Source organism: Triplophysa rosa, linkage group LG2 (genome assembly GCF_024868665.1).
Source record: "Triplophysa rosa linkage group LG2, Trosa_1v2, whole genome shotgun sequence".
Lineage (NCBI taxonomy): Eukaryota > Metazoa > Chordata > Actinopteri > Cypriniformes > Nemacheilidae > Triplophysa > Triplophysa rosa.
This window is the reverse complement of record NC_079891.1, coordinates 8,310,573-8,337,661: the sequence shown is the minus strand read 5'-3', so window position 1 is coordinate 8,337,661 and position 27,089 is coordinate 8,310,573. Positions and strand designations below refer to the sequence as shown.

The 27,089-nt window shown below is 37.8% G+C and overlaps 2 protein-coding genes across 3 annotated transcripts in view; one reads left to right on the top strand and one right to left on the bottom strand.

Moving 5' to 3' along the window:
* Window positions 1–15,321, top strand: part of LOC130545573 (integrin alpha-X-like) — a 27,879-nt gene extending 12,558 nt beyond the window's left edge. Inside the window, exons 13-30 of one of the 2 annotated variants that reach the window (XM_057320177.1) lie at window positions 71–196; window positions 297–494; window positions 1,553–1,683; window positions 6,291–6,451; window positions 6,642–6,802; window positions 6,975–7,103; window positions 10,064–10,137; window positions 10,896–11,028; window positions 11,283–11,384; window positions 11,617–11,696; window positions 11,807–11,893; window positions 12,023–12,083; window positions 12,200–12,277; window positions 13,012–13,080; window positions 13,422–13,529; window positions 13,980–14,063; window positions 14,377–14,487; window positions 14,842–15,321. In XM_057320177.1, the coding sequence (XP_057176160.1) occupies window positions 71–196; window positions 297–494; window positions 1,553–1,683; window positions 6,291–6,451; window positions 6,642–6,802; window positions 6,975–7,103; window positions 10,064–10,137; window positions 10,896–11,028; window positions 11,283–11,384; window positions 11,617–11,696; window positions 11,807–11,893; window positions 12,023–12,083; window positions 12,200–12,277; window positions 13,012–13,080; window positions 13,422–13,529; window positions 13,980–14,063; window positions 14,377–14,487; window positions 14,842–15,006 (2,058 nt within the window). In that variant the 3' untranslated portion in view covers window positions 15,007–15,321. Of the gene's footprint in view, window positions 1–70; window positions 197–296; window positions 495–1,552; window positions 1,684–6,290; window positions 6,452–6,641; window positions 6,803–6,974; window positions 7,104–10,063; window positions 10,138–10,895; window positions 11,029–11,282; window positions 11,385–11,616; window positions 11,697–11,806; window positions 11,894–12,022; window positions 12,084–12,199; window positions 12,278–13,011; window positions 13,081–13,421; window positions 13,530–13,979; window positions 14,064–14,376; window positions 14,488–14,841 lie in introns of those variants that run through there. The other variant, XM_057320187.1, reaches the window with a different exon arrangement.
* LOC130545585 (very long-chain specific acyl-CoA dehydrogenase, mitochondrial-like) lies at window positions 15,206–27,089 on the bottom strand. The gene is made up of 20 exons (XM_057320197.1): window positions 26,813–27,089; window positions 26,543–26,609; window positions 24,665–24,739; window positions 24,298–24,370; window positions 24,123–24,187; window positions 23,892–24,026; window positions 23,600–23,744; window positions 20,379–20,508; window positions 20,076–20,201; window positions 19,733–19,931; window positions 19,066–19,170; window positions 17,832–17,918; window positions 17,650–17,712; window positions 17,420–17,521; window positions 17,243–17,340; window positions 17,086–17,158; window positions 16,927–16,999; window positions 16,769–16,841; window positions 16,606–16,681; window positions 15,206–16,523 (listed from the first exon to the last, which is right to left on the bottom strand). Exons 1-20 carry the CDS (start codon window positions 26,878–26,880, stop codon window positions 16,386–16,388), a joined length of 1,971 nt encoding a protein of 656 aa, XP_057176180.1. The 5' UTR covers window positions 26,881–27,089; the 3' UTR covers window positions 15,206–16,385.

Sequence of the window (27,089 nt, the reverse complement as noted above, 5' to 3'; positions counted from 1 at the left end):
TCTCTCCCAATATTTCTCTCTTGCTTTCTTCTTTTTATCTCTTCCTTTACGTTCTTCTGTCTGCCTGCAGCTGGGCTCATATTTTGGAGCAGAGTTGTGTGTATTGAGTGCTTCAGGATTGTTAGCAGTCGGGGCTCCTTTATATCATACACAAGGAGTGGGAGGAGAGGTCCGCATATGCCCACTACACACTGGGGTAAGATCAACAACACACACACATAATCATACTTAACATTAATAACAAAACACAAACGCGTTATATACAGTATATACGTAAATACTCATGATCGTTTCAGACACTCAACTGCTCAGCGTTTCTTCGTGGGGTCAGGGGGAATGAGTTTGGGAGGTTTGGTACGTCTCTGGCTGCTGTACAGGACCTGAATGGAGATGGCTTTATGGAGTTAGCGGTGGGAGCACCTCAGGAGCAGGGCAAGGGGGCAATTTACATTTTCTTGGGGAGACCTGGAGGGATCAGAACAGAGTACAGTCAGGTATGGAATTCCAGGCAATTTTAAAAGTGTGTTTCCATGCGAACTTCTGTTGATGAACCATCCGACAATGTGATTTATGTTCATTTCTCCTCTGTAAGCAATTCTTGGAGAAACATCTGAGAGTTGATACTTCAGTGAAACACAACTGAAATGAAAGGAATAATTCACCTAAAAATGAAAATTCTGTCATTTACTCACCCTAATGTAATTTCATACCTGTATAGATTATTTTGTTCTGATGAACACAGAGAAAGATATTTGAAAGAATGTTGGCAATTTTCAGTTCTGGAACATTATTGACTGCCATAGTAGGAAAAATTAAATGGTAGTCAAAGGTGCTCCAGAACTGTTTTTCTAAATTGTATTTATATATTATAAATATCTAATTTTGTGTTCAACAGAACAAAAAATATACAATATTTATTTCTGTGGATGATGTCCCAGAACTGAAACATTTTTCAAAATATCTTTCTTTGTGCTCAACAGAACAAAGAAATGTATACAGGTTTAAAACAACCTGAGGGTGAGTAAATGATACAAGAATTTTCATTTTTGTGTGGACTATCCCTTTAATCCTGAGCCCTTGAGCATTATCTTGAGCTATGATCAATAATATCAGTCTGAATGATATTTTTGTAAATCATTCTAAATTTAAAGTGATAGTTCACCCAAAAATGAAAATTCTGTCATCACCTATTCATCATCTTGTCATGTCAAATCGTTTTGACTTCCGCAGAACACAAAAGAAGATATTTTGAAGAAAGTTGGTAACGGAAAAGCACGGGCCCCATTCACTTGCATTGTATGGACACAAAACCAATGCAAGTGAATAAGGCCAGTGAACAACATTATTCAGAATATTTTCTTTTGTGTTCTGCGGAAGACAGAAAGTCATACAGGTTGGAAATAAGTCAATGATGACAGGATCACTTTAAGAGTTAAGTTTTACAAGTGATTGGAAAATTCCCTTGATTATAAGCTGAAGAGTTTTATACACATGTAGAAAAAGAGATGTGTCTTATTTGTATGCACTCTCTGTCTTTCTCGTTGATTTTCAGAGAGTGAGTGGAGCAGAAATGGGCAGTGGGCTGCAGTATTTTGGAGTCTCTCTTCACTCTGCTGGGGATCTTACTGCAGACGCTCTCATTGATGTAGTAGTGGGATCTAAAGGGGATGTTACAGTGCTCAGGCAAGTGTGCATGTACAGAGTTTGACCCAAATCTGTGTTTCTAATTCTGTCAAAACCGCCCACTCATAGAGTATGGAGCCAGAGATATGACAAAACAATCTGAATTTGAATTTAGTAAATCTGAATTATTGACAAGTGTTTTTTAACAAAACTGAATATTATATGGGAGTTAAAATAGTTTTGAATTAGATTTTGATTTCGAATTTGAATTTATTTTACTTGAATATTGAACATTTGAAATTTAACACAATTAATTTTTTTTAAGGCAGAGTTTTATAGGCATGCATTTTCAAACAACATATTTTTTGCTCTGAATTCTTAGATTGCAAATATCCAGTTTTTTTTTTAATACAGCCTCACGTTTTCAAGATGAAGAAGAAATTCGGAACATCAAATTCAATTTTCAAAAATTCAAAACGCAGAAATTCAGATCGTACAGAAAGTAGGTCAGAGGTCGTCCACAGGGAAGAGTAGAAGATCTCGGAAAAGTCAAACGGAGCGCTTTGGCCACAATGGCCAGTTATTTGTTCTTATTATCCAATCAAACTCCAAACATGCTGTTTTGGAGAGTGGAACTTCTTACATTGCAATAAAAAAGATTTACATTTTTCAAATTGCGACCACGCCCACAAGACTAAACGGGTTGATCGTTTGTTGTTGCTGCAGAATAGCCAAGCTCATACCGCTGCAATCTTAGGCAGCTGCCCGGGATGTGTGCGCTCACTGCCTGCGTTTTTGCCTGCTGTGCCTCCACTGTTTGCGCTCACTCCCAGCATTTGCTGTTGGTGCTTTTACCCACAGTGTGCTTAGTGCACGCTCGCTGCCAGCTGCCCCACTATGCGCGCTGGCTTCGAGCGTTTGTGGGTGCATATACATTTAATATATTAGACGTGGGTTTGTGGGTCCTGCAAAGTCAATGACATACGTGGCACGCTGCAATAAAAGTTATGTACAACATTTAATGCTACAATAGAGAGAAAATGAATAAACTATGTAAGCTACAGACTGCATTTAGACTGAAATAAAAACTTTAATAAAAAATAGTGTGTAATAGTACTGTTGTCTATTCTTTGGCTAAAGGAATTTTTTTGTCAGTGCAGCCAGCATGCCAGTCATAAACATTAATCATGTTTAATCAAATCTTATTTTCACTATATTATGAATGGAATTTGATCATAATGGGTGACAATGCCAGATATGTGTTCACAGCTAAAGACTGAACACAGACAAACAATGAGATAGAGAAATGAGGAGAAAAATATAAAAGCTATTGTTGTGTTATTTCTATGTATATTTTTTAAATGACAAAGACTGCAGTTTTAAAGTACTTTTATTCATTTATTTATATGAAGTACAAGAAGCAATGAGGTACAATTAAAACAAAAAGATTTTCATTTAGCAAACGAACACACCTCCATCTTAAGCTAAATATAGCCTTGTCAACGCAAAATAAAAAAGCTATCAGTTTATGCGTTTTAGTGAATACAGTCTAAATGAAATAAAAATAAACACATTTTCTATCTACTATACAGTAGCCTGCAAAACGAACGCAGCAAAATGCACCTGGATATTAAGGTATGGCGTTTTCAGTCATATATTACTCAACATATTATTTATAGTGAACTATATCCACAACAAACTTACATTATATCCTGAGGAATAAATGCTCTCTTGTTATCATTATCAAAATGTTTAATCTGCATGAAACAGAAAGTGCATAACCATGCAAAAACACGAACATCATGGTTGCTTTACTGACAAAACGGGAATATAACATAGATCGATAGATTTGTTGGTTCAGCAGAACGTCCAGTCGTTGAATGTGTGGTGTAGTGGTCTGGTGCAGCAGTTAGGTGTGTGCTCCTTTCTGACTGACAAAGACTGGAATCGGCTCTAGTCATAAGAAAAAATCTTTACGCGTGTTGTGTCCAGATTGTTTCAGCTGGTCGTTAAATGTGTCCTGGATCAAAGTTATAGCATTTCAATACACTATTTTTTTATTACAAAAGTTATTATTTCAGTCTGTAGCTTACATAGTTTATTCATTTTCTCTCTATTGTAGCATTAAATGTTATACATAACTTTTATTGCAGCGTGCCACGTACGTCATTAAGCGGGTTTCCATCACTCTGGTTTTATTCGCATTTTGAAGTTTCGCATCAGAAACGAGTGATGGAAACGACAAATTTCGAATTAAAAACCCTTAATTCGCAAAAAGTTTTTACGCTCGCTTGAGGTGGTTTTTCAGTTTTGCGAAAAAGGGTTAATGCGAATAATGGGAGATGGAAACGCATTTGCCGAATAAATTCCTCCAAAAAGCCACGTAACTGCACTATGAGACGGCGTAACCTGACTAACCAGAGAACTGATCTTGTTACACAGCATGAGAAATGTTGTTACGGTCATTCTTAAATGCCTGAGCAAAGTCGTCAAAGTATTCTGTAATTGCCTCTTAGAACTGTCACGACTGTGTTTCCCAAACAGCAGACATCCACAAAAGCACCGCATTTTTTGTGTTTCGTAATCGTCTGCTTGCGCAAGTATTATTCTATATGAAAATCATTATATTCAGTGGCTTCTCTTACTTTTCTTACTGATATTTAGTGGCAGTTTATTAGGAAGTGACGGTTGACTATTTGGATGGAAACGGTGCTTATTCGAAAATGTTTTATGCGATATTCCAATTTTGCGCATAAGCTAAATTCGCAACTTTGGATGGAAACCCGGCTATTGACTTTGCAGGACCCACAAACATTCTTTATAAAAATTGTATACATGTCTAATATATTAAATGTATATGCACCCACAAACGCTGGAAGCCAGCGCGCATAGTGGGGCAGCTAGCAGCGAGCGTGCACTAAGCACACAGTGGGTAAAAGCACCAACAGCAAACGCTGGGAGTGAGCGCAAACAGTGGAGGCACAGCAGGCAAAAACGCAGGCAGTGAGCGCACACATCCCGGGCAGCTGCCTAAGATTGCAGCGGTATGAGCTTGGTTATGCTGCAGCAACAACAAACGATCAACCCGTGTAGTCTTGTGGGCGTGGTCGCAATTTGAAAAATGTAAATCCTTTTTATTGCAATGTAAGAAGTTCCACTCTCCAAAACAGCATGTTTGGAGTTTGATTGGATAATAAGAACAAATAACTGGCCATTGTGGCCAAAGCGCTCCGTTTGACTTTTCCGAGATCTTCTACTCTTCCCTGTGGACGACCTCTGACCTACTTTCTGTACGATCTGAATTTCTGCGTTTTGAATTTTAGAAAATTGAATTTGATGTTCCGAATTTCTTCTTCATCTTGAAAACGTGAGGCTGTATTAAAAAAAAAACTGGATATTTGCAATCTAAGAATTCAGAGCAAAAAATATGTTGTTTGAAAATGCATGCCTATAAAACTCTGCCTTAAAAAAAATCAATTGTGTTAAATTTCAAATGTTCAATATTCAAGTAAAAAAAATTCAAATTCGAAATCAAAATCTAATTCAAAACTATTTTAACTCCCATATAATATTCAGTTTTGTTAAAAAACACTTGTCAATAATTCAGATTTACGAAATTCAAATTCAGATTGTTTTGTCATATCTCTGGCTCCATAATAGAGGAAGTGATTATCTGAACAACACAGCCACAGTTTGTTTTGCCTTTGAATTTATGTTCATGTCAAGAGTGAGAACTGTACATTTTAAAATAAGCAATAGCCCGATGAGCAAAAATTATGTGTAAGCTTTTTCAAATAATGACAAGTATTGGAAAATTGTACAAAACCTTCTGTAATTACAGTAATTGAGTAACACTAGCATAATAAGGTTTGTCAACATTTTCTTAAAGGAATAGGACAATTGTCTCGTAGTTTATCTTCATGCCTTGTTTACAACTTCCTTTCTTCAGTTAAACACAAACAAATCATATAAAAATGCCTTCATGGTGCTCAAAATAGTGAAGCTTCAAAAACTACAGTTTCAGAGTTAGTTAAAGGCCCAGTGTGTAATATTAAGGAGAATGTACTGACAGAAATGTAATAAAACATACATTAACTCTACTTAAAAAAAAAAAAATGCAAAAACGCAACGACATCTTTGTCCTGTGAGAGCTGACGAAGTGCTTCGAAATGGAGGGGTGGAGTGAGTCGCTGGTTGCAATCACTGCTAGATGCCGCTAAAATCTCTGAATTACTCCTTTAAACTCTTCACCACATGACGTCAGCAACAAAAAAAGAGGTAGGCCTATACTGACTGACCAATGGCCAGGCATTTTTAGCCCTCCCCTCCAGGCCCAACTTACAACAAACCAATCAAAAAGGGAAGGGCAAAATAAAGTCCCGCCCTACATTTTTTCTAATTTCAGAAGCCGTTTCACGATACACGTCACGATATGGAAAAGAAGTTAATCGCAACTTCCGTTTCATGGTGACTTTAATACATGACATTTTTGCAACATTGATTAATGTAAACAAACAGAGTACATTACAAACTTTAATGTAAATGATTCTAATTGAACACGTGTATGTATGCATCATAATCTATATGCTGGGAGAGCAATTTCTTTGATGGAAATTATTTAGGAAGCTGACAAAAAGTGTCTCATTGTCCAAATTATATTCTTACAGGACTCAACCGGTAATGTGTCTACCTGTAAACATCACTGTGGACCTGCCAATCATTCCTCAACATTTTTTTCATTGCTCCGCCCCCTTTGGCCTCAACACACCTGTTGACACAGTCACCATATGTGTTTCTATCAAGGAGATTGTTAAGGGTAATATACAAGGTAAGACAGAAAAAAATATTGTGACTGAAAAATTATAACTAATGAAGAATTAAATATCTTGCTTCACATAATGCATATCTAATGTTTACAAGACTGTAGATTTTTATACAAAATTTTGTTGTTTGAATCGGTGGATTGTTCTTAAATATCATTTATAAAGTTGTATATAAATGGCTGTGTATTGGTTTAGGTCCTTTCAGTGCTGCGGTGTCATTGGCTCTGGAGCTGGACCCTCCAGCCAAGACTCCTCGACTGTTGTTTGGAAACAGGTCAGCCTCTTTTCTCTGGACTTCCAGAAGCAACCTCAGCAGCCTGTCTCCTGTCTGCACTGCTCAGCCTATTATTATCCCGGTCAGTGCTTGTGTGTCTCTCTTTATTTTTCAACCTCTCCCATACAACCACCTGTCACGTAGAGACCACTTTTCACTGTCCTCTCTATTTCTGCTCTCCATGTCCATCGGACAGATGTCCTGTTTTTTGTTTGGTTTTAACCCTAAATATTTCTTGATCTTGTTATTATTAGGAGTGTATTTCAGACTATCACGAGGTTCCTCTCTCTGGGAGACTGAATGTAACAGGAGCGATAATTCCTGAAACAGGCGGTCTAAGGCCAGTGCTGAGCCCTGACTGCCATCCTACATTCACAGAGATGGTGAGTGAGCGATTCAGTGAGTGAGTGTGTGTGAATATATATATATATATATATATATATATTAGGGCTGTCAACGTTAACGCATGCGATTAATTTTTTCAAATTAACGTGTGAAAAATATATAACGCAATTAACACAGCATCCGTTTGTTTTGACATTTTTTGTCTAGCGTTACATCATGTAATCACGCTCTTATTCGTGTACAGGCTTTTAAACCACTTAAGCGCGATTTGAAACCGTTGCTTTGACGCGTTCAATGAAGATAGACGGCTTCTAAACTGTGGGACGCGGCAAAACGCAACGCAAGGTCCAGTCTGGTGTAAACAGTCTGAAGGCTGCGTCGGTGAATCTCTGTCAGACAGCGCATCCGTGTTAAGTTCTCTTTCGTGCTTGAATGGATAAAACCATACAAGATTATATCAGAAAGCCCGTTTTGTCTAGCATTATCTTAAGCACAGATTTCAACTTGTAAAATAAAATCTTAAATGAATGCAAAGAGTTGTGAAAATGGGAGTGCGGTGACGGTCAGATCTACGTACTGAGACAGCTCTTAAAGGGGCCGCATTCTTAAACGTGCTGCTGTGACTCCTGTCACTAATGTTAATCAAAGAACAAAATAAAAGAAGAAATCAATGTGATTTTGTAGCTTTAATGAGAATTCTTCTGCATTTAATTAATAATTTAGCATTAAAGACTGTAAAGTGTTTGAGAACTTCCTTCAATTTCTGTATATTTCATGATAGCTCTCAATTATATTGTTGAATGGCTATAATTAATGTTTAAATAATCAATTTAATAGAGACATCAGTTACAGTACTAATATCAAAATGTTTTCTTTCATTCATAAAATGACGCTGTTAAAGAAATATGTTGTTTCTACATCAATTTGAAGATTAAATGTGAAATTATTAAAATGTAAAAGTATATTTTAAAATATTATTGTTATGTGCGATTAATCGTGATTAATCACAGAAAATGTGTGATTAATCAGATTAATTTTATTAATCGATTGACAGCACTAATATATAAATATATATATATATACAGTATATGGTTTGTGTATAATAACACGTGTAGAACAACATAAACATGGTTTACATGGACACTTCCTGTGTCCCAATGAACCAAATCGCTTGAACAACATATTAAATGGTGATTTGTTTTTGGTTACAAAACATTTTTTGTGATAGTGTAAGGGATAAAATTTACAGACTGTACAGTATAAAAATCATAATGTCTATGGAGATTCATAGTAAACCACATGTAACCCCTATCCTCCAACCAACCTCACCAGGCAAGAGATTATGATACGGGCCTGAGTTCTTTTATTTTCCTAACGGATCCTTTAGTACTATCTTCTAATTATGTTTCACTTCCCCAAACTCCTCAACACTACAAAAATACACACACTCACAGAAATAACATTTAAACAACTTTATATATGGTTCTCAAATAGTAAATTAGGAATGACATTTTACGTTACAAATGTAAATAAAACACAATGCCATAGAGTATAAATGAATTCTCTGTGTGTCTTTTGTTCCTTTACCAAAAAAACTCTATTTAGACTCCTAATGACCCGGTCAAACTAACTTATCAATCTAAGTCCACAATCACTCACACACACACCATACACACCCCACCCCGTTGCAGGCCTGAAACGTTGCTCGGGTGCGTAGTGGCCTAGAAAAAGGAAAATGGCCTCTTCACTCAGGAAAGCAAACAAAACAATGTTACCACACAATCTCTGTGCTGTTGAACGTTGAAACTCGTCGATGTCCGTCGTGTTGAAATGTCCAGCGTCCAATTCTTCACATCCTCTTTTCTACTTGGGAATGAGAATGTGTCATGAAATGGCGGGGAGTACCCAGATGCAGACAGCAAGGAAAGGGTTAACTCAAACTATTTATTAAAGGAAAAAACAAAAACCCACAATGGGGGAACAAACACTATAAACAAACGAGTCCTTTTCAAAAAAGGAAAACAAAAACTTCCCTCAAGGGGGCAAAACGAGGACTAATCATAAACAAACAAACAACACTCACTTTAAAAGGACACTCGGGGCAAGGCAAGGTAGGAACACGAGAAACTATGGAGATATGGACGAGGAACACTGTACTTAGACCAAGGACCATAGAACAACATACGGGAAACAATGTACCGACACGGGACAGGAAAAACAGAGGCTTTAAATAGGGGAATACAAACGAGGGATGATAACACAGGGAGGGTGACGGGCAGGTGACAGGGATCAAACACTAAGGGGAAGCTAGAGAAAAGACACCAGAGAGAACGCATATTATGTCGTGACAGACAATAATATGCTTCTCTCCACACATAACAAGAGGTTCTGCCATGGTTCCGCCACCAGACCAAGAAAAACATGACCAGAGAGGCATGACGGAAGCCCCCCCTTAATGAACGCCCCCAGGCCGAGCCAATCATACAGCAAATCTCAAACTTACAGCTATTCCCGTCATCAACGTAGAAATACGAGCTGGTCCCCTACTATCTATCTTTTCATAGACACACGGGTTGTATCTCTACTATTTATCTTGTTTCTCTGCTCTTTTCTCTGCTCTGCGTAGAAATACGGGCTGTACTACTATGACTTTTTTCTAAAAATTCCTACACAACTCTTTTCAGTTCTCTTCTTTTCACCTCCGACCCGCCCAATGCAGAATCTGATTGGCGAACTCAGTGTCTGTTGTACATTTATCCAATGCGCTTTGATTTACAGCCCAACTTGATGTCAAACACGTTTTTCGCAAGTATATTACAACCAAACTTCAATCTTCTTAAAGACACAGTACATATTTAACTAAAACATATTCCAACATGGACAACCAGAGAAATTAAACATCTTATTTAACTTTAAATACAGAATAAAGGCAATCTGATACATCAGGGTTACACACATATACAATGTAGGCTTGAATGCAGGTGTGTTTGTTTTTCAGGTGATTCTGGAGAAGGTGTGTGGAGAAGATCATGTGTGTATATCGGATTTAAACGTTTCTCTCTCTTTTCTGAGGTTCGTATTCAGTTTGTCATGGTTTTGGGGGGAAGTATGGGGGACAAAACCCAAGTGCAGACAGCAGTTAAGGGGTTAACATAACATTTATTACAAGTAAAACAAAAACCCTCGATGGGTGAACAAACACTATAACAAAAGACTTTTTACCAAAAAAGGTATACAAGAACTTCCCGCTAGGGGGCAAAACGAGAACTAAAGCAAAAACAAACAAAACTCACAATAAGGACAACGCAGGGACGAGGCAGGGCAAGGCAAGGCGAGAACAAGAGCAACTGGACAGGGATCAACACGAACATGGTATAAAGAACAATGGACAATGAACCAACAAGGGACAGAGATGACTGGGACTACATAAAGGGGACCACTAATGAGGGATGATAACATAGGGAGGGTGACGGGCAGGTGACTGGGATCAAACACTAAGGGGAAGTTAACGAGGGGGCGAGACTTAGAGACGAGACAGAAAATATAAAAATTCATTTGTATGCATTTATTTATTGTTATTTATGTAATGTATGTTTTAGGTTTGTACTTTTATAGCCTAGCAAAAAAATAATTAAATTACCAAATTAGAAAAAAGAAATGCTGTCATTATCTCAGCCAGATACAGATACATCAACTGATTCCAGTACATTCACCAAAATAGTTGACATCATATACTTAAGGTTTCATTATGTTCTTCATTTATTCATTATGTTCTGAATACATCCGTTGTGTATTTTAATAAATTGACATTTGTTCTATCCCTATCTCAGTGATACTGTAGTAAGTACAGTGGGCTACCCTGTGAATCTCTCTGTGGTTGTGTACAATAACGGAGAAGATTCCACAGACACAGAACTATTCCTTTATCATCCCACAATTCTGTCCTTTGCCTGGGTCAAAGCGGTAAGATCCTCCCGAATCGATTTACTCCTGTTTATTATACACCTACAATCCCAAAACAAGGTGTAGCACACTTCTTTATGACGGTATAGACCTTAATTCACGCTTGTCAAATTACAAGTAAATGGTTGAAAAAATAGTGTGAAAGACAGTATCCCACAATTTGCTTTATTTGACATTTAGCTAACTACACTTTGTTCTTTTTGGTAATCGCTCCAGTTTTCATAATTGAAGTCCTGTTATTTGTCATGCTGTAGTCTATTGGACAGGTATGGTGTGAGTCCAATCAAACAGAGCTCTCGAACGTCACACGCACCACATGTCAGCTCGGCGCAACAGTATTTCGTCAAAGAGTAAAGGTTGGTAAACCATTTCATCAATGCTGACCTCACAAATCCTCTTTCATAGGTTGTGTAGTAATCTGTTTCTTAGAGTAAATTGCAACATCTGATCAATCTAGAAAAAAGCATCATTGTTATTATTGTCTTGTTATTGTTCTGTGTTCAATTCATCCGAAGTAATACATTTAGATATGACAATGTTACAACTGTGGTGTAGATTCAAAAACTTTTGTATACTTTTTTCCCCAAGACCACACTGATGATGTTGTTCACAGTGGCTACACCCTTGGCTGTAAACGAACACTTGATTGTTAATGCATTAGTCACAAGGTCAGTAAATTCTTTGACTACCCAAACTTTAAATGTAAGCCAGCCACTAATAATATTGAACTATTTGATTGATTGGTCGAACTAACTTAAGACTTTTCTCAACGTTTTAGTAAAAATGAGAACAACAACACAGTCCAAGACAATCGTGCGGCTAATTTCGTGGTTCTCAAACTTCCTGTTAATGTTGTGGTGAAAGAGTAAGTGGCAGGGTTTTTTTTCTCACAGTAGACTGTTTACCGTACTGTAGCACCAGAAGGCGCTCAGACAGCTTGAATGTGATTTCAATGTTACAAAGTTACAAATATGTTGTTTATTTGACGTTTCAGTGGAGGTTCAACTCGGTTTGTTAAATATCCTGATAGCACACAGCTTGAACACATATATACGGTGAAGTTTTAGTCAAAGTTTTTTTGTTTTGTTTAAGCTTTACATCTCTCAACAAATGCCATTCTTCTAAAAAATGACCCTGTTATCTATTTTTCTCCCCCAAAAAATAAAACCAGGTGGAGAACACTGGAAAACTTTCTGCACCTGTGAATATTTCCTTTGTGTTTCCGGTGGAGATGACTTTTCCTGAAATAGTGAGTTTGTGGAGAGAGGAGAGTTCACAAGTGGTATTAAAATCAGCAGAAGATCTGATAAATGTGTTCACACAGTCTGTATTGGGTCTTACAAAGTGTTTATACTAACAGTTACTGCATGGCTTTCATACTGAATGTATGGAAAGGTAACAAAAGTCAGTGCTGTTCTATAAATTGGAAATTTTATACCTCTAACAATACCTCTAACCATAGCAACAAATGTAAGTTTGTAACATCAAATTTGTGTTGCGTTTTTGAGTTGTTGTTTTTTTAGAAACTTTCTTTCTAATCCAATTAAGTCGACAGCAATATAAACTGATATAAAGGAAATAAAGACGTTTACTTTCTATATGATGTCTTAATGTGGTCAGAGTGGATATATACAGTATATATAAACTTTTACTAAAGTGAAAGTTGAATGTCATGCTGGAGTCGTGAATGCAGAAGTCCAACACAACTGTAGTGACCTTTACTTTACACTTATGATCAACCACATCCCAAACATCACATGATGTGATTTTTACAAACATGAAAAATATGGTAAAATCAAGTCTTACTGACTGACCTTTTCTTAAAACTTCCCTTTGACCACTTAGATCTAAACAGAAAGAAAGAACCAAAAGAAAGTAGTGAAAGTTGTATTTAAAGAAAAACAGTCACAAGAGTATAAATGTGTGTTTGTGAAAGTTCATCTTGTTGCTCTTGGTCATTTCCTTGTATTGTTTTTTGCCTAGAATGGAACCGGTACAACATGTGAAAAGCAAGTTCTTCTCAAACATGGGGAAAGATTTAATTTGACACAGGTAAACGTTGGGTTTTGTGCATTGCTTTAAAGGAACAGTCTTTATTTACTCACCCTCGAGTTGTTCCAAATCTGTATACATTTCTTTGTTCTGTTGAACACAAAAGAAGATATTTTGAAGAATGTAGGAAAGCACTTTTGACTACCATTGTAATTTTCCTACTATGGTAGTCAGTGATGCCCAAGATCTGTTTGGTTACAAGCATTCTTCCAAATATCTTTCTCTGTGTTCATCAGAACAAAGAAATTTATAAAGATTTGGAACAACTCAAAACATATTTTGAGTGAACTGTCTTTTGAACCACATCTTATTGTCACAAGATTTGTGCCTTTTTTTGGCAGCATTGCAGTGTTTCTACCTGTCATCTAATTGGTTGCACCATTAAGCTGTTGACGAGTAATCAACCAATCACCTTTAAGTTTACAGGAACTATCAGTTCAGGCAAACAGGTAACATTTTATCTAGATTTCAATTCCCACTTATTTCTTGTTCATTCCTATTTTACATATACATATGAAGAGTTTATTTCCAAAAAGAGATAACTCCATTTTTAACATTTTTATTGTGCATTCCAATTAATATCAATCAAACTGCAGTTGGTTTGTTTTGAGCCATAATAACTGAAAAAATACAGCTAACTAACACAATAAAACACAATAAAAAAAACATGATTTTTAAAAACAGCGTTATCTGCTTTTGGAAAAAACTCTTCATATACTAACTATAATAACTGTGTAGGTACACAGCACCCTGAACCTTACCCTAAACCTAAACTTAACCCATATTTGTTACCTAATGTAGTTACCTTACATTATTCAGGTCTTTGTTGGGTTGGTACACTGTAATGTACAATGTACTGTAAAATAAAATGCAACCAAAAATGTTTGTCTGGTCTGCAGGTTAGCATCATGAGTTGGGGATTTCTCTTCTTTGACAGCGAGCGCTACATTCAGTATCCCCTCGAGGATTCTCACCAGCTGTCTGTAAGAAAACTAAAATATCTTTTAAACCTATCACCAAAAAAATCTAACAGACCATCTTATTCTTATCGGTCTAAGGTCCAGTCAGATTAGACGCCATTTAGAGATGTGTTCACAAAGTCCTGAGCTACTACATTGAAAGAACTATTATGCTTTAAAACTAAATTATTTCAGGTTCACATCTTAAACGTTTTGAACAAAAGTAGTTTGAAGCACTTAGTTTCATGTATTCGGAGTATTATCTATTTTGCTTTGAAGAGTAAAGGCAACTTTGTTGCTGTGTTACAGTTTTCCACTCTTTCTTGCTATTCTGCAGATTGTAACAGAGTTGGAGGTCCCGTCTCAGGCTCTCACAGTACTCATTACTTCCCTGTCTATATTCTTTGGACTCATCATCATGGCCGTCATTTTTGTGATGCTGTACAAAGTCAGTGTTTCTAGCAAGTTATTTATCTTTAAAGCTGAAGTGTGTTATTTTTATTATATGTTAAATAGATAAAACGCAACTGTGGATCTCTATGGATCTGTGGCATAAGTGCAAGACTTTAAAAACGTTTATTAACAGAATAATTCGCCCAAAAATAAAAATGATTGTGGAACACAAAAGATATTCTGAGAAATGTCATGGAAGTCAATGGCGGCCAATTTTGTTTACATTATCTGGTGTGTTCTACAGTAGTTGTGTTCAATCCCTTCAATTTAGTTTTATTGGGTGACTCTAGTGCTTTCTGTTGATCTGCTTTTGCTCAATTTCTCTCATCAATTCTATTTTTCTTTTTAGAGGGGCTTTTTTAATTCCACTTCAACTGCTGACCAAAACCACCCAGCGGAACCATCTACTGGTGAGGCAGTCAATAGTGACCAAACTTCCGCGGATGCCCCTGTTGAGAGTGCTCAATCTAATGGACAATCTGGACAAATCACTGAAGAGAGGTCAATACTGTAGTTCACCTTGACTTGGCATCTGAATCAAGAGAAGTAACCACTATTACCGACTGCCACTATTCTAACAAACATGTTTGAAGTTCGTCAGATTGAAGATTTAACGGCTAAATCAACAACGTTATACGGTCAAAGATTTTCAGGTTTACAAGTTATATTTATTGTTTATAGTTAATTTGCTTCAGATATAACTGAGGCTCAATCATTTTGTAATGTGAACCATACTTTATTATTTTTGCCACATTTTTACACATAACATAGTTATGTTACAATTCTAAATTTTGTATAGCTCCTTTTTTTCCCCAGAAAATGAGTAGAGGTTGAAAAAAATATACATAACACAAATGTGCAGAATGGACAAAGAGGTCACAATGTTTAAATGATTTTACCACACCATCAGCATTGATCTGATGGTACACCGACAGCTGACAAAGTTAACAATAAACCAAAGCTCTTTTCTTGTAGCCATCCCAAAACAGGCACATCTGTGAAGCACGTGAGAGTTTAACCCTCTGTGTATTACTAAAACAGTCATAAATCTTAGTAAGTCTATGCACATTTCTGTCAGGTTAATATTTAATGATGCAAGTCTAAAACTCTTTATATGAATCGCATATTTAAGAAAACATGACAATAGCTGTGTAGACGGTGTATATATGTGAATGTGAAGCAGAAGAGGCAGAATTAACACAAAACCTGAGATCCTTGTCAATATCTAGCTGCTCAATAAGTACTTTAAATTGATGTTTGTTTGGATATACAGTACATTCGTTATAACATTTTTGCCCTGAAAAAAAAACATTAAATGTACTTGGACAACTGACCATTATAATAAATATGCCATTACCATGTCTTTTGAGACAGTTTAAACTTAAACGTAAGAGGTAAGATTGATAAGAGTGTGTTAACATGTGTTAGGTATGCAAGCTTACAGTACGAGCCTTATCAGATAGCTTGCTTACTGTAGGCTGACAACACAAGTTAGTCAACATTCCTAGTCTTATTGAGCATTATTTTATATACAATGAATAATACATGGCAGGACTATTTATAAATTTGCAACAAACACAGCGCAGAGGATGGAGTTTATCTACAAACAGATGAGTAAAAATATTAGACCAAATGTTGCCCTCCATTAATACATTTATAGTGTATTGTATTGGACATAGTCGGCGCTGTGATGTGTTCAAATACATTTCTACCTTGATTAATGTGATCTTAAAGTGCGTTATCTAACATAATTATCACCCAAAAACCGTGACGATCTTCAGTTTTGTTTAGGGGTTCAAGTGATCTCCATTACGATTATGACAAGAGCTTCGATTTCATGCAATAGTCACTGTACTACAGGCTCGAAGTGAATGAAAAGCGAGTATTGCGTGTTCAGAAACCAAGAGGATGAGGAGCCACGACTCCTCCATTTTCCACCACGGAAGTGGAGACATCTCTCAAGTTATTGAAGAGCTTTCTGCTGGAGCTAGACTGAAGATCTTTGACGTTCTGCATGATTCTGTCATGTGCCTTAGAGAACAGGAGAAAATACAATTTTGAAGAAAATTCCAAGGCATACAACATGGGATACGCACAAAACATCCACGCTTACCTCCACACACCAGGTTTCACACAGTATCTTCTCATGCTGGGCAGACGGGATGCCTTGACTGAGTGAACGGGACGCCCTGTATGAATCAAACACACATGCTAAGATTAATGTGATGATGAAACGCGACAGTATGTGTGTGCTTGTGTGAAACTGTGTGCCTTACCTGGACAGAACTACGACCATAGTGTACAGGTCGATGGCACTGTCTGCAACTCTTTTCAATACAAACTGTTCATCTGTAATGCAGTACAACAACAACATGAGGAACATTCCAGTGGACCGTTTCATTTCTATTATTGTAGATAAGCCGATTTTTCATACTGATGATCTTTTTGCCGTGTTTTAGCAGAAGCTCCTCCACAGTACCACCAAAGTGCTCTACAGCTTTGACCGCCTGAAGAAGAAAGCGAGACATGAATGAGTGCTATAGTAAGAAAGTAGTTTATCATAAAATGACGATGAGATTTAGTTTTTCCTCACCAGATCTCCACTATGAGCCAGCTCTGGGTGAACCGATCCAGACAGACTCAGCCCTGTCCCAAGACCCGCTCTCCTGAAAATGAATGAAAAACTTTGTTCTAGTTCCATTATTTCTTTTAAAGGGATGAATCGTGTGTGTTTATTTGTACACTCAAACCTCTTGGCTCTTTTGGTGATCTCCCCTGTGAGCAGTCCAACATTTCCGAGCGGGTTCTTCAAAGCTTTCTGTAGATTCTTCAGATGGTTTCCTGCATTCTGAACATAAACTCTTTAAATGAATACATCCTTGTGCAAACATCGCATCGAAACCAGAGCTGGGCGAATGTGCAAGTACCTGGAAGCCATTGAGAGCCACAAACAATCGCAGAATATCATTGGTCCCTTCAAAGATCCTGAAGATTCTCAGATCCCTCATTATCCTCTCGACACCAGCATCCTGAACGTAAACACAATAATGTCCGAATGATTCAAGTACAGTGTGAGAGATCACCTGAGGGGTGATATAATGTAATCTGATTTCGTCTGCGATATAAAATAATGAAATCATTTCCTCTTTAGTCTCACCTTCATGAAGCCCATTCCTCCCATTACTTGGATGCATTCATCTGTAACGTTCCATGCTGCCTCCTGCCCATCCAAGTGTAATTCATTATAACATAACATAACGGTTTATTAACATGTCTATAGAACAAAGATCTAACATGTACATATAACCAATATAAATCATTTGGAGTTATAAAACTAACAGAGGCAAAAATCTTGCTGATGGCAGCCTCAATCTGGAACTCTGTAGCTCCACTGTCCATGTTTCCACTGACCATGTATGCCATTGACTGAGAGAGAAAATAAAAATTAATAACAAATTAAAAAAATTACAATATATTGAGTGTCATTGATGGCTTTGTAGTATATCGTCGCTGTCGGGCGGAAACCTCCTATGTCCAAATTTGGTCAATTTCATATTTTTTCACAAATCGATGCTATTGGTCAGTCCCCATGTGGGTCTGTTATTTTTACAAATTATTAACCAATCTAAAGTGTTGAAAATAGCTTGAGAGCAAATCTCTTAACTCCATTGGACACTTCAACTGTCTGAGAAGTCTCGTAACTCCACCTCTTCTTCACTCCGTGGGAGCCTCTCGGCATTACGTCTCCTGATTGAAAGTTTTTTAGACAATAACGAGTGAAAATATTTAGGTTAGATACATTTGAGTAGGCCTGTTTTGTTAAAAATCGATAGCTGTAATGCTTCGGTGCAGAAGTAGCCCGTGAGCCACGAAGGTAAGTTTGCGAGCAGATTCGGATAATTTCCGCCTATTAAACAGCCTAGTCAGCTAATCGTTTTTTGTATTACATCACTTATAGTTCTTAAACCTTTAAAAAAGAGTTTAGGAAGATGTATGTAACCACAGTCGTTAGCTTTGGTTAACTATTGAAGCCTTTTCTCTTGTCAAGAGGCTCAACGCGACCGCCGACTTTATTTGCGTGCAGATTAATTTCCGCCTATATTAGACAGCCTGTTTAACGTTTTATTTTGGTATTGCATCACTCATAGCTCTAACGTTTAAAATAGAGTTTAGGAAGCTGTATGTAACCACAATCATTAGCTTTCATTAGCTCTTAAAGCCTCGTCTCTTGTCAAAAGGCTCAACGCGACCGCAGACTTTGATGAACACTGCTGGCAGCAGCGACGTCCGTGTCCGTACCATTCTTATGAATGACAGCGTAATCTCCCTGCTCCCAAGTCATAAACCTTGCATCTCCGATTAAACATGGTTTTGGGGAAATGTTGTGTTAATGTTGGTACACAACAGTATATGATAGCAATACAAGGTATAATACCAACTTTAACGATACAATGTTTAATAACTCAAAAAATATGCAGTTTTTTTAATTTCCTGAAAAATAATGGTTTTGGATATGCGAGGATTCTGCCCGACAGCGACGATATGTGATAAAAAAAGTGGCTTAGACATTTACCTCAGTGATGTACTGCAGGATGGCCATGCGAGCTATCTTCTCTTGGATAGCACCATACGTGTGGATCTTATTTCCAAACTGAGTTCTGTTAGCAGCGTGATCCACCTGTAGAGAGATAAAGAATCATTTTGAGGTTCTTAGAAAGGTTAAGCAGGTAACAGCATACGGAAAAACATGGATCTTTGTTGTTTGTCAAAATTAGGGTGCTGTTTACAGAGCTTTACAAGGATTTAACCTGAAAGACTCTTTTAATCCAAGGTAAAGTTCAGCCAAAACGGAAGTTTCTTTCATCATCATTTACTCACCTTCATGTCATTACAAACCTGTATGGGTGACTTTCTTCTGCAAAACACAAAAGAAGATATTTTGGAGAACGTTATCCCCATTGACTTCCGTAACATGGACACAAAACCTCTGAGACATTTCTCAAAATATCTTCTTTTGTGTTCCGCAGAAGAGTCACATACAGGTTTTAAACGACACAAGGGTGAATAAATGATTACACAAGTTTTATTTTTGGGTTAACAATCCTTTTAACCAGATGCCATACGAGTCCATTTAATTAATTCATTATCACAATATAAATGTGTAATGAAAACCGATTTGACAGAAGATTACAGGGTGTGTTGACAGCAGCTTCAGAAACAAATGAGATGTCCACACTTACCGCTTTAGCAATAGCTCCCTTCATGGTTCCAGAGAGAGCGGCGGCCATGCCGAAACGTCCGTTGTTAAGGATGTTCATGGCCACCTTAAAACCACCTCCGACCTCTCCCAGTACATTCTCAACAGGCACGCGAACATTCTCATAATACACCTCGGCTGTGTTGGATGCCTTAATGCCCATCTTCTTCTCTGGAGGTCCACTGCACAGAGAGAAACCCAAAGTGTGGGTGTTTAAAGAGATATAGGCCTAGACAAAATGGCTGTATAGTTTGGATATACGTGCTACATTGATCAGCTTCTTTCAACTGATCTATTTCCAATATTCACTTCTACGTATCTCTTACTGTGTTACTCCTCCAAAGCTTCTCTCCACAATGAAGGCTGTGATCTTGTCCTTCATCTCTCCAGTCTTCTCATCCTTCACAGGGGTCTTTGCAAACACAGTGAAGATCTCTGAAATCCCACCATTACTGTAAAAAAGTGAAGTTATTAAGGACTGACCAAAAACAAGCTAATTTCATATCTATATTCTCTCAAGAGAATCAACAGTGATCTTAATGTCAACCCTGTGATATATATTTATTGTGTTTACAGTATATGTTATTGTCTGCCAGTGATGAGCGGTGAGTGACAAGTCAGTTCCTAACCTGATCCAGATTTTGCTGCCATTGAGGGTGTAATAGGTACCACAGTCAGAGAGCACGGCTGTGGTCTTGATGGAGGCGGCATCAGAACCACTGGCTGGTTCTGTCAGACAGAATGCTGCGATTGTCTCTCCTGAATCGCAGAGAGAGCAAAGGAAAGGATAAAAACAGGGAATTTCAAGGTAGTGCAATTATTTTCGTTGACACTTACCAATGCAAGATATTTATATAAGGGTGAGCAAATCATTTTAATCAGAGATTGTTGCAGATGGTCTCAAATGAAATGTACAAGCTAACATAAGACCTCACGCGCTTCGGGAGGAGCTTTTGCTTTTCATTTGTTTGCTCTCCCGCGTTATCTTTGTGTCGTGGTTCTGCCACAAGACCAAGAAAGACATGACAAAAGAGGCAGAACCATGACAGAACCCCATGTTTCATGTGGAGAGGGGTAATTTGGGCCTTTTATACACCCTCTCCGGTCTCGTCTCTGTTCCCGCCCTCTCGTCTCCTCGTTATTGCTCGTTTATTGTTTCATGCCCTTCACCTGTTCCCCTCTTGATTTATCCTCTATAGGCCTGATTCCAATTTCGCGTCTTTTCCGCATGCATATTCATATTTTTAATGTAGACGCGCGGAAATAGCGGGCGACTCGGAAATAGGGGACGACGCGGTCGCGACGTGCATGCGGTGTGACGCACTCTTTTTTTCAGGCGTGTCGGCGCCACATCGAGATGAAAAAATCTCAACATTTCAGAAAGCCGCAAGCGCACCGCAGGTCATGTGACAAGAACCAACCAGCCAATATAGACAAGCTCAATGAAAATGGAGACACAGATGATCACAGCATAACTAAATCTAGTAGCATTACTATTATTGCAATGTATTAGCGACAAACGACGCCAGGAGAGCGCAAAGTCCAGGCGCTTTGGAAAAAAAGGAGAACACAGTGCAGCTTGCGTTTTCTGCGCGGTTTTAGATGCGAAATGTGAATCGGGCCTTATAATGCCCTTGTGTTTTCTGTCCTATGCTGGTTCATTGTGATTGTATGGTGAGTTCCTGTGCCTTGTCAAAGTTTAGTCTAGTTTAGTTATTTGTAGTTCATGTCATACGTAACTTTAGTATTGTTTAAGTGTAGTTAGTCTTAGTCCTGTCTTGTCGTGTATTATATTCCCCTGTTTTGTTATTTTACCCCCTTGTGGGTTTTTGGTTTTGTCTTTGTTATTATTAAACGTCTTGTTAACCCCTTACCCGCTGTCTGCACCTGGGTCCTTTGTCCTTGCGTACCTACCCCCGTTTCGTGACACTTTGGTGTTTGCTCATGTTTTTGTTGTCCTTTTCTGAATCTGAGTTATTTTGTGTTCGAGATTTCTCCCGTGTAACTTTACTTTCCAATGACTGTTTAACCGCGTTTAAACTGTGACTCGACTCTCGGTTTATCCGAGTCTATTTAAGTCCTACCTCGACACATAGTGATAGGACCAGTGCAGCATGTCACGCGACTTACATCTTACTACACCCAGAGTAAAGTTGTCTCAACACACTCGTTAATGAGCGAGTGCCAACTTTTGTATTTATGTTTGCTAGTCAGTAGCTGCGTTTACATGGACACATCGGATTGAATTTAATCGGATTGTGCAATCTGAATGTAGTGTTTACATGAAAGGTAAATTAAGTGATCTGATTGATGTGCGTGTTTACATGACGAGCTTCAAATCCGATATAATCTGCTGACATGCGCACACTGCACAAGTGTTCACCTAAATACCCACTAAAACAGTGTTTTAAAGCACATCTTGTCTATATTTTATTTTACAAACGGCACGAAAAAAAATTACAGTTTATAAAGGCAGAGTAATGTCTCGTGCCAAAGCACGAGCACACCCGATGCGGTTTTACCATGACAAAACTACCAAGACCCACCAGAGCGTCTGCAGGCAAACAATAATTAAATAAATGTTTAGCAACAACAGCTAATACCGAACTTTAGAAGTGATGATATGCGGATTCATATGTCAGCATTAACGATATAAACAGAGACGGGCGCGGTGGACGCAGGTATCATTATAATATTCACAAAACGGCTCCTCAAACAATGTTGTAAGCGCAGATGTGTTTATTTTATATCACAGACACCAGCATAATACAGTAATGTACAATTCATAAACGCGAAATAATCTCTACATATCAATGGAGCAAGGTCGTTACAGCAATTTACCATGGTAAAAACAGTTAATCCTTCCAAAACACATGCAAGTAAACGATAAATAAAAGAAATGTTCAGTAGCCTACTACGCATATAAATGAAATTTTATGATTAGATATTTTATCCTACAAGATGTTTGTACATCTGCAAATGTATCGTGTTTTAAAAAGGAACTGAGAAATTGCGGTTAAAAACTCACTCCAGGGAAACAGTTAAGACATTTTAAATGCATAGAAACATTAATATGTTCATTTAGAGATGACAAGCATATGGAAATGTGTACCGCTTTGTCAGATTTATGGTTTTTGGTTTCTTTAGCAGCAGCTGCTCCGTTCCGTGCGTCATACGCCCTTACATCTGTACGAGCCAGCGTCATCTTTGCACATGCGCACAATTTCCTACTTCGGTTTTCAATCTGATCAAGTGTATACATGTCCTATCAAGCGGATTACAAACAGGATAAACCACCCCTTACAATCCGACTCAATCGGCTTGGGCATTTTTAATCTGATTGACGTGTTTATATGGAGCGTTTTCATTCGGATTGGACTTTTAATCAGATTACATTGGTCCATGTAAACGCAGCTAGTGTAGTTAGTGGCGTTCTACGTTGAAGATGTTATTTTCTCTGATTTCTTTGCTTAGCTTAGTTTTGGGTTGGTGCTAGTTATCGTGTTTTGTTTTATTATTTTCTTTGCTTTAGCACCGCTCTTGTCCCTCACTTTTGTTGTCTTTAATTCATTATGTTCATATTTCATATTTGGTTCATATTATTATTATTATTATTGTGAGCTTTGTGATATTGAATCTCTTCACTGAATGCAAAGTTCAAACTCAGTTTTCCCTCTGCTTGTTTCTTAATTGCACACACCGCACCTTCAAAGCGAAGAAAAGTGTTCAACTTAAATATAATTGACCTGTTGGACGTTTTGGTGTTACCTCCCAAATACTCCTAGACGTCAATTAATTAGGGAGACGTAACAATGACATTTAAACACACATAATTTGCAGTGGCACTCACCTGAGGCCAGTTTTGGCAGGTATTTCTCCTTCTGCTGAGGATTACCGAAGAGCAATATGCCCTTAAAGCCGATAGACTGATGGGCACCCAGCGTGATTCCAACACCAAGATCGTGCATTCCTACAACCTCCACAAGCCTGGCATACTGCAGTCACACACACAGAAACTCTAGTACACACACATTTGATTCTTTTAAACACCAATATCTTAATAACGCTGAGACTATAATTCTAAGTGAACACCTAAATAATGAATAGATGTAAACCCCCCTTTTCAGATGTTCTTTTCTCACCTGAGTGTTGGTGAGGCCCAGACCACCCAGCTCAACAGGCACCTGCAGCCCAAAGGCTCCCATCTCCTTCAGTCCCTCCATGGTGTGGTCCTCAACCTTCTCCAGAGCATCATTCTTCATGGGGTCATTTACCTCCTGCACATGCACACAGAGTAAGAGAAATCACACTCGTGGAGGCAAAAATATTTAATTATGCATACTAGAAAAGAGTTTGATATTAGAGGAACTTACATCAAAGAATTTTGCAACTGGAGGAACAAGCTCCCGCAGGAACTGAGTCTGCTCCTCATTCATCACTACCACAACAAGACAAAACACAACACTTGCTCACAATAAATGCATGAGCAACATCACCGCATCAACAAAATCTACATACAACTATAATACATAAGAACTGAAAATGTACCTGAAGGGAAGGGGAAGACCTGTTCAGTGGTTATCTGGCCCTTAAACATGTTGACAGCAAAAGATTTGGACTCCTTCAAAAACAAAAGTTACAAAACTATAAGGCATATTCCCTATGGTTGCTCCGATCGATCAGCTGCAGATCAGTATCAGCCGACCATCATATTCTACGACGCACTAAATCTTGCGGTTTCAATATCATTTTTGTCCTCATAGGGCTCCAGACTGTGGCAAAATGTGCACATATTGAGACCGTTTTTAAGACAGCTGCAGGATTTTTACAACCAGTCGCTCGTGTGTGGTTCTTTATGCAGAATCATGATTCTGGGTTAAAACCAGAAAAACCATGAAATGTGACATAACATTACCACAGCTTTGATGTCTTTCTCAACTTTGGCCTTCACGGCAGTACTGCTGCCCACCTGTGCTTTATCCAGTACTGCCTGCAGGAGAGGAGAACAGAGATACAGACGTTGAGAAAGATAAAGTTACGATTGTAGGAACAGAACAATAGGAAATGTATACAGCGCTTTTGGAAATGGACCTTTACATTAGGCTTTTTATTTGCATTTTAGGCTCATTTTTAGCACAGATGTCCTTTCTGTGAATGTTATAGTTTTCACTTTCAGTAATTGCTATTGCTTCGATAAATAATTTCATTTGTTTATATCGCTGCGTACTTCCACCAACGTATGTGTGGGAATCACTAGATCAGTGGTGGGAATTCTGTGTTGTGACGACGGAACTTAATGGTAAAGTGTAAAATTTTGTGCAAAACAATCCAGCTCCCTGGAATCCAAGCTTCCCTATAGATTGAAGTTAAAATCATGCATAACAGAAAGAAAGAAACTGGTGGGTTGCATATTTGTCAGGGCCACCAAAAATGTATTTGTAATTGTAGGTTTTCTTAAGATCTTTTGCATGGTGATTGGATGTTTACAGGTATGTGTCACATGGGGTGACAAATCTTTTTTTATTTATGATGCATTAACTATGTGTATATTTGACAGTTAATTAAAAACGTGTGTTTTATTTGGGTTGTTGATTTTTTTGTTGTGTATCTTATATTAGACTTCAGTAAACCCTGTCCAGATTATTTTTTGCATAACCCAGGCATTTGATGCAGAGTGAGAACGATTTGTATACTCATGATCATCTTAACTTTCACTTCTAACTTTCACCTATAACTGTGAATGCGCAGCTAAGGGAAAGAATTGGAAAAATTGTGGCAGGGGGGGCCCTCGGAGGCAACTGGCCCCGGGGCCCTTTGAATGAATGAATGTATGAATGTTTGAATGAATGAATGAATGAATGAAAGTCATAATCCATCCCTGCAGTCAACTCAAGGCTGTTTAAGCTGCCGGTACGGTCTATGAATTTATTTTTAATTATTCTTAATAATCGTCCTAATACCTATACTTACACATGTCTAGTTTTTTAAAGTTTAATTATAATTTACAACACCCTTGTATTGTTGTGTACAGTTTTATAATACAGTTTTACAATATGCTGTTTGCATTTATGCTGTAAACGTATTAAGTATTAATTATTTACTTTTAATAAATAGATATTTATTTTGGCTATATAACAACAAAATGTTATGCAATAACACGGAACTTAGTTGCTATGGGAAGGAGGAAAATGGTCTGAATGTAGTTTCAGTTATTGACTGTTGCAGAACAAGCCCTTTAAAATCTTAAATTTCTACATTGTTTACACTTAGAGAGGAACATTGCTAGAGGAAAAATGGAATGTGGCACCAACATTGCCACAACGTAAATGTGTTTGCTGAAGCGACAAGCAGACGGCACAATAACTGCAACACAGCGGGTTATGCCCACATTTTAACTTTGTTTGCTGTAGTTTGTGTTTAGGTTAAGCTCTATTTAATTTAGATTTTTTTGTCAAAATAGTTTTTTAAATGATTTAGCTTAAGGCCATTACTGTGACAAGCGTTTCCTTTAGTTGGGAACTTGGCCCTTGTTTGATGTAATGTGTCTCAGTGTGTACATGTGGCATTAACTGAAATAAAACTGAATTATAAAACTGTCCTGTGGGTGAACTTTCACCAACTTAAACATGGCGTCACCAGCCATACATACTGACTGCAGTCTATTATTAAACTTCACGATTGCCCTCGTCCTTGTGCCAGTAGGTCAGACGACATGCAAATTTAGGTTAATAAATGCATGTAACGTAAAAAAACGTGAGAAACCGACTGGTTTATAACTTCAGAGAACATGTACCTCGGCCGCTTGAGTGGCATAATAGCGATCATTCCTATGAGCTGGTTTGCTGACGTGCCCTTGAACCCTTAAAAGAACACATAAGAAACACTTAGCAAAAACAAGCTTAAAATATAATTTGGTTAATTAAGCACAACTATTTGCTGCAAGTGTTTATCAGACATTGTTATTCGTATGGGCCCGCTGTGGTTAAGTAATGCGAATAAATAGATCTGAATAGTTACATTGTAATAACGTGGTTGAATAAGAAATATAACATTCAAAACTCACCCAGTGACTGCAACAGTGAAGCGGAGAGCTCTGCTACACAGGGCTGGATTCAGTTTGCTTACGATCATGTTTATTTTAGCGGTTTATAGGTCCAAACACCACCGAATATAAGATGTGCTCGAAGGACACAATCGCGCCTTTATTATGGGGCTTTTCTTATTTCCTTATCTAATGTACCTGCACGTCCTGTACACGTAACGTTATATTTATATAAACGCTTTTCCTTGAACTACGCAGGACACGGTTCCTCCATAGACGTCATAAAGCTTAAGCTTAC

Bases quoted from the DNA above. Each gene is read 5' to 3' on its own strand.
- LOC130545585 (XM_057320197.1), bottom strand. From the start codon at position 26,880: ATGATCGTAAGCAAACTGAATCCAGCCCTGTGTAGCAGAGCTCTCCGC. The intron at 24,027-24,122 runs GTAAGTTCCTCT...GTGCATGTGCAG, and splicing joins CAGTTGCAAAATTCTTTGAT to GAGGTAAATGACCCCATGAA. The intron at 19,932-20,075 runs GTAAGAGATACG...CTCTCTGTGCAG, and splicing joins AGCTTTGGAGGAGTAACACA to TGGACCTCCAGAGAAGAAGA.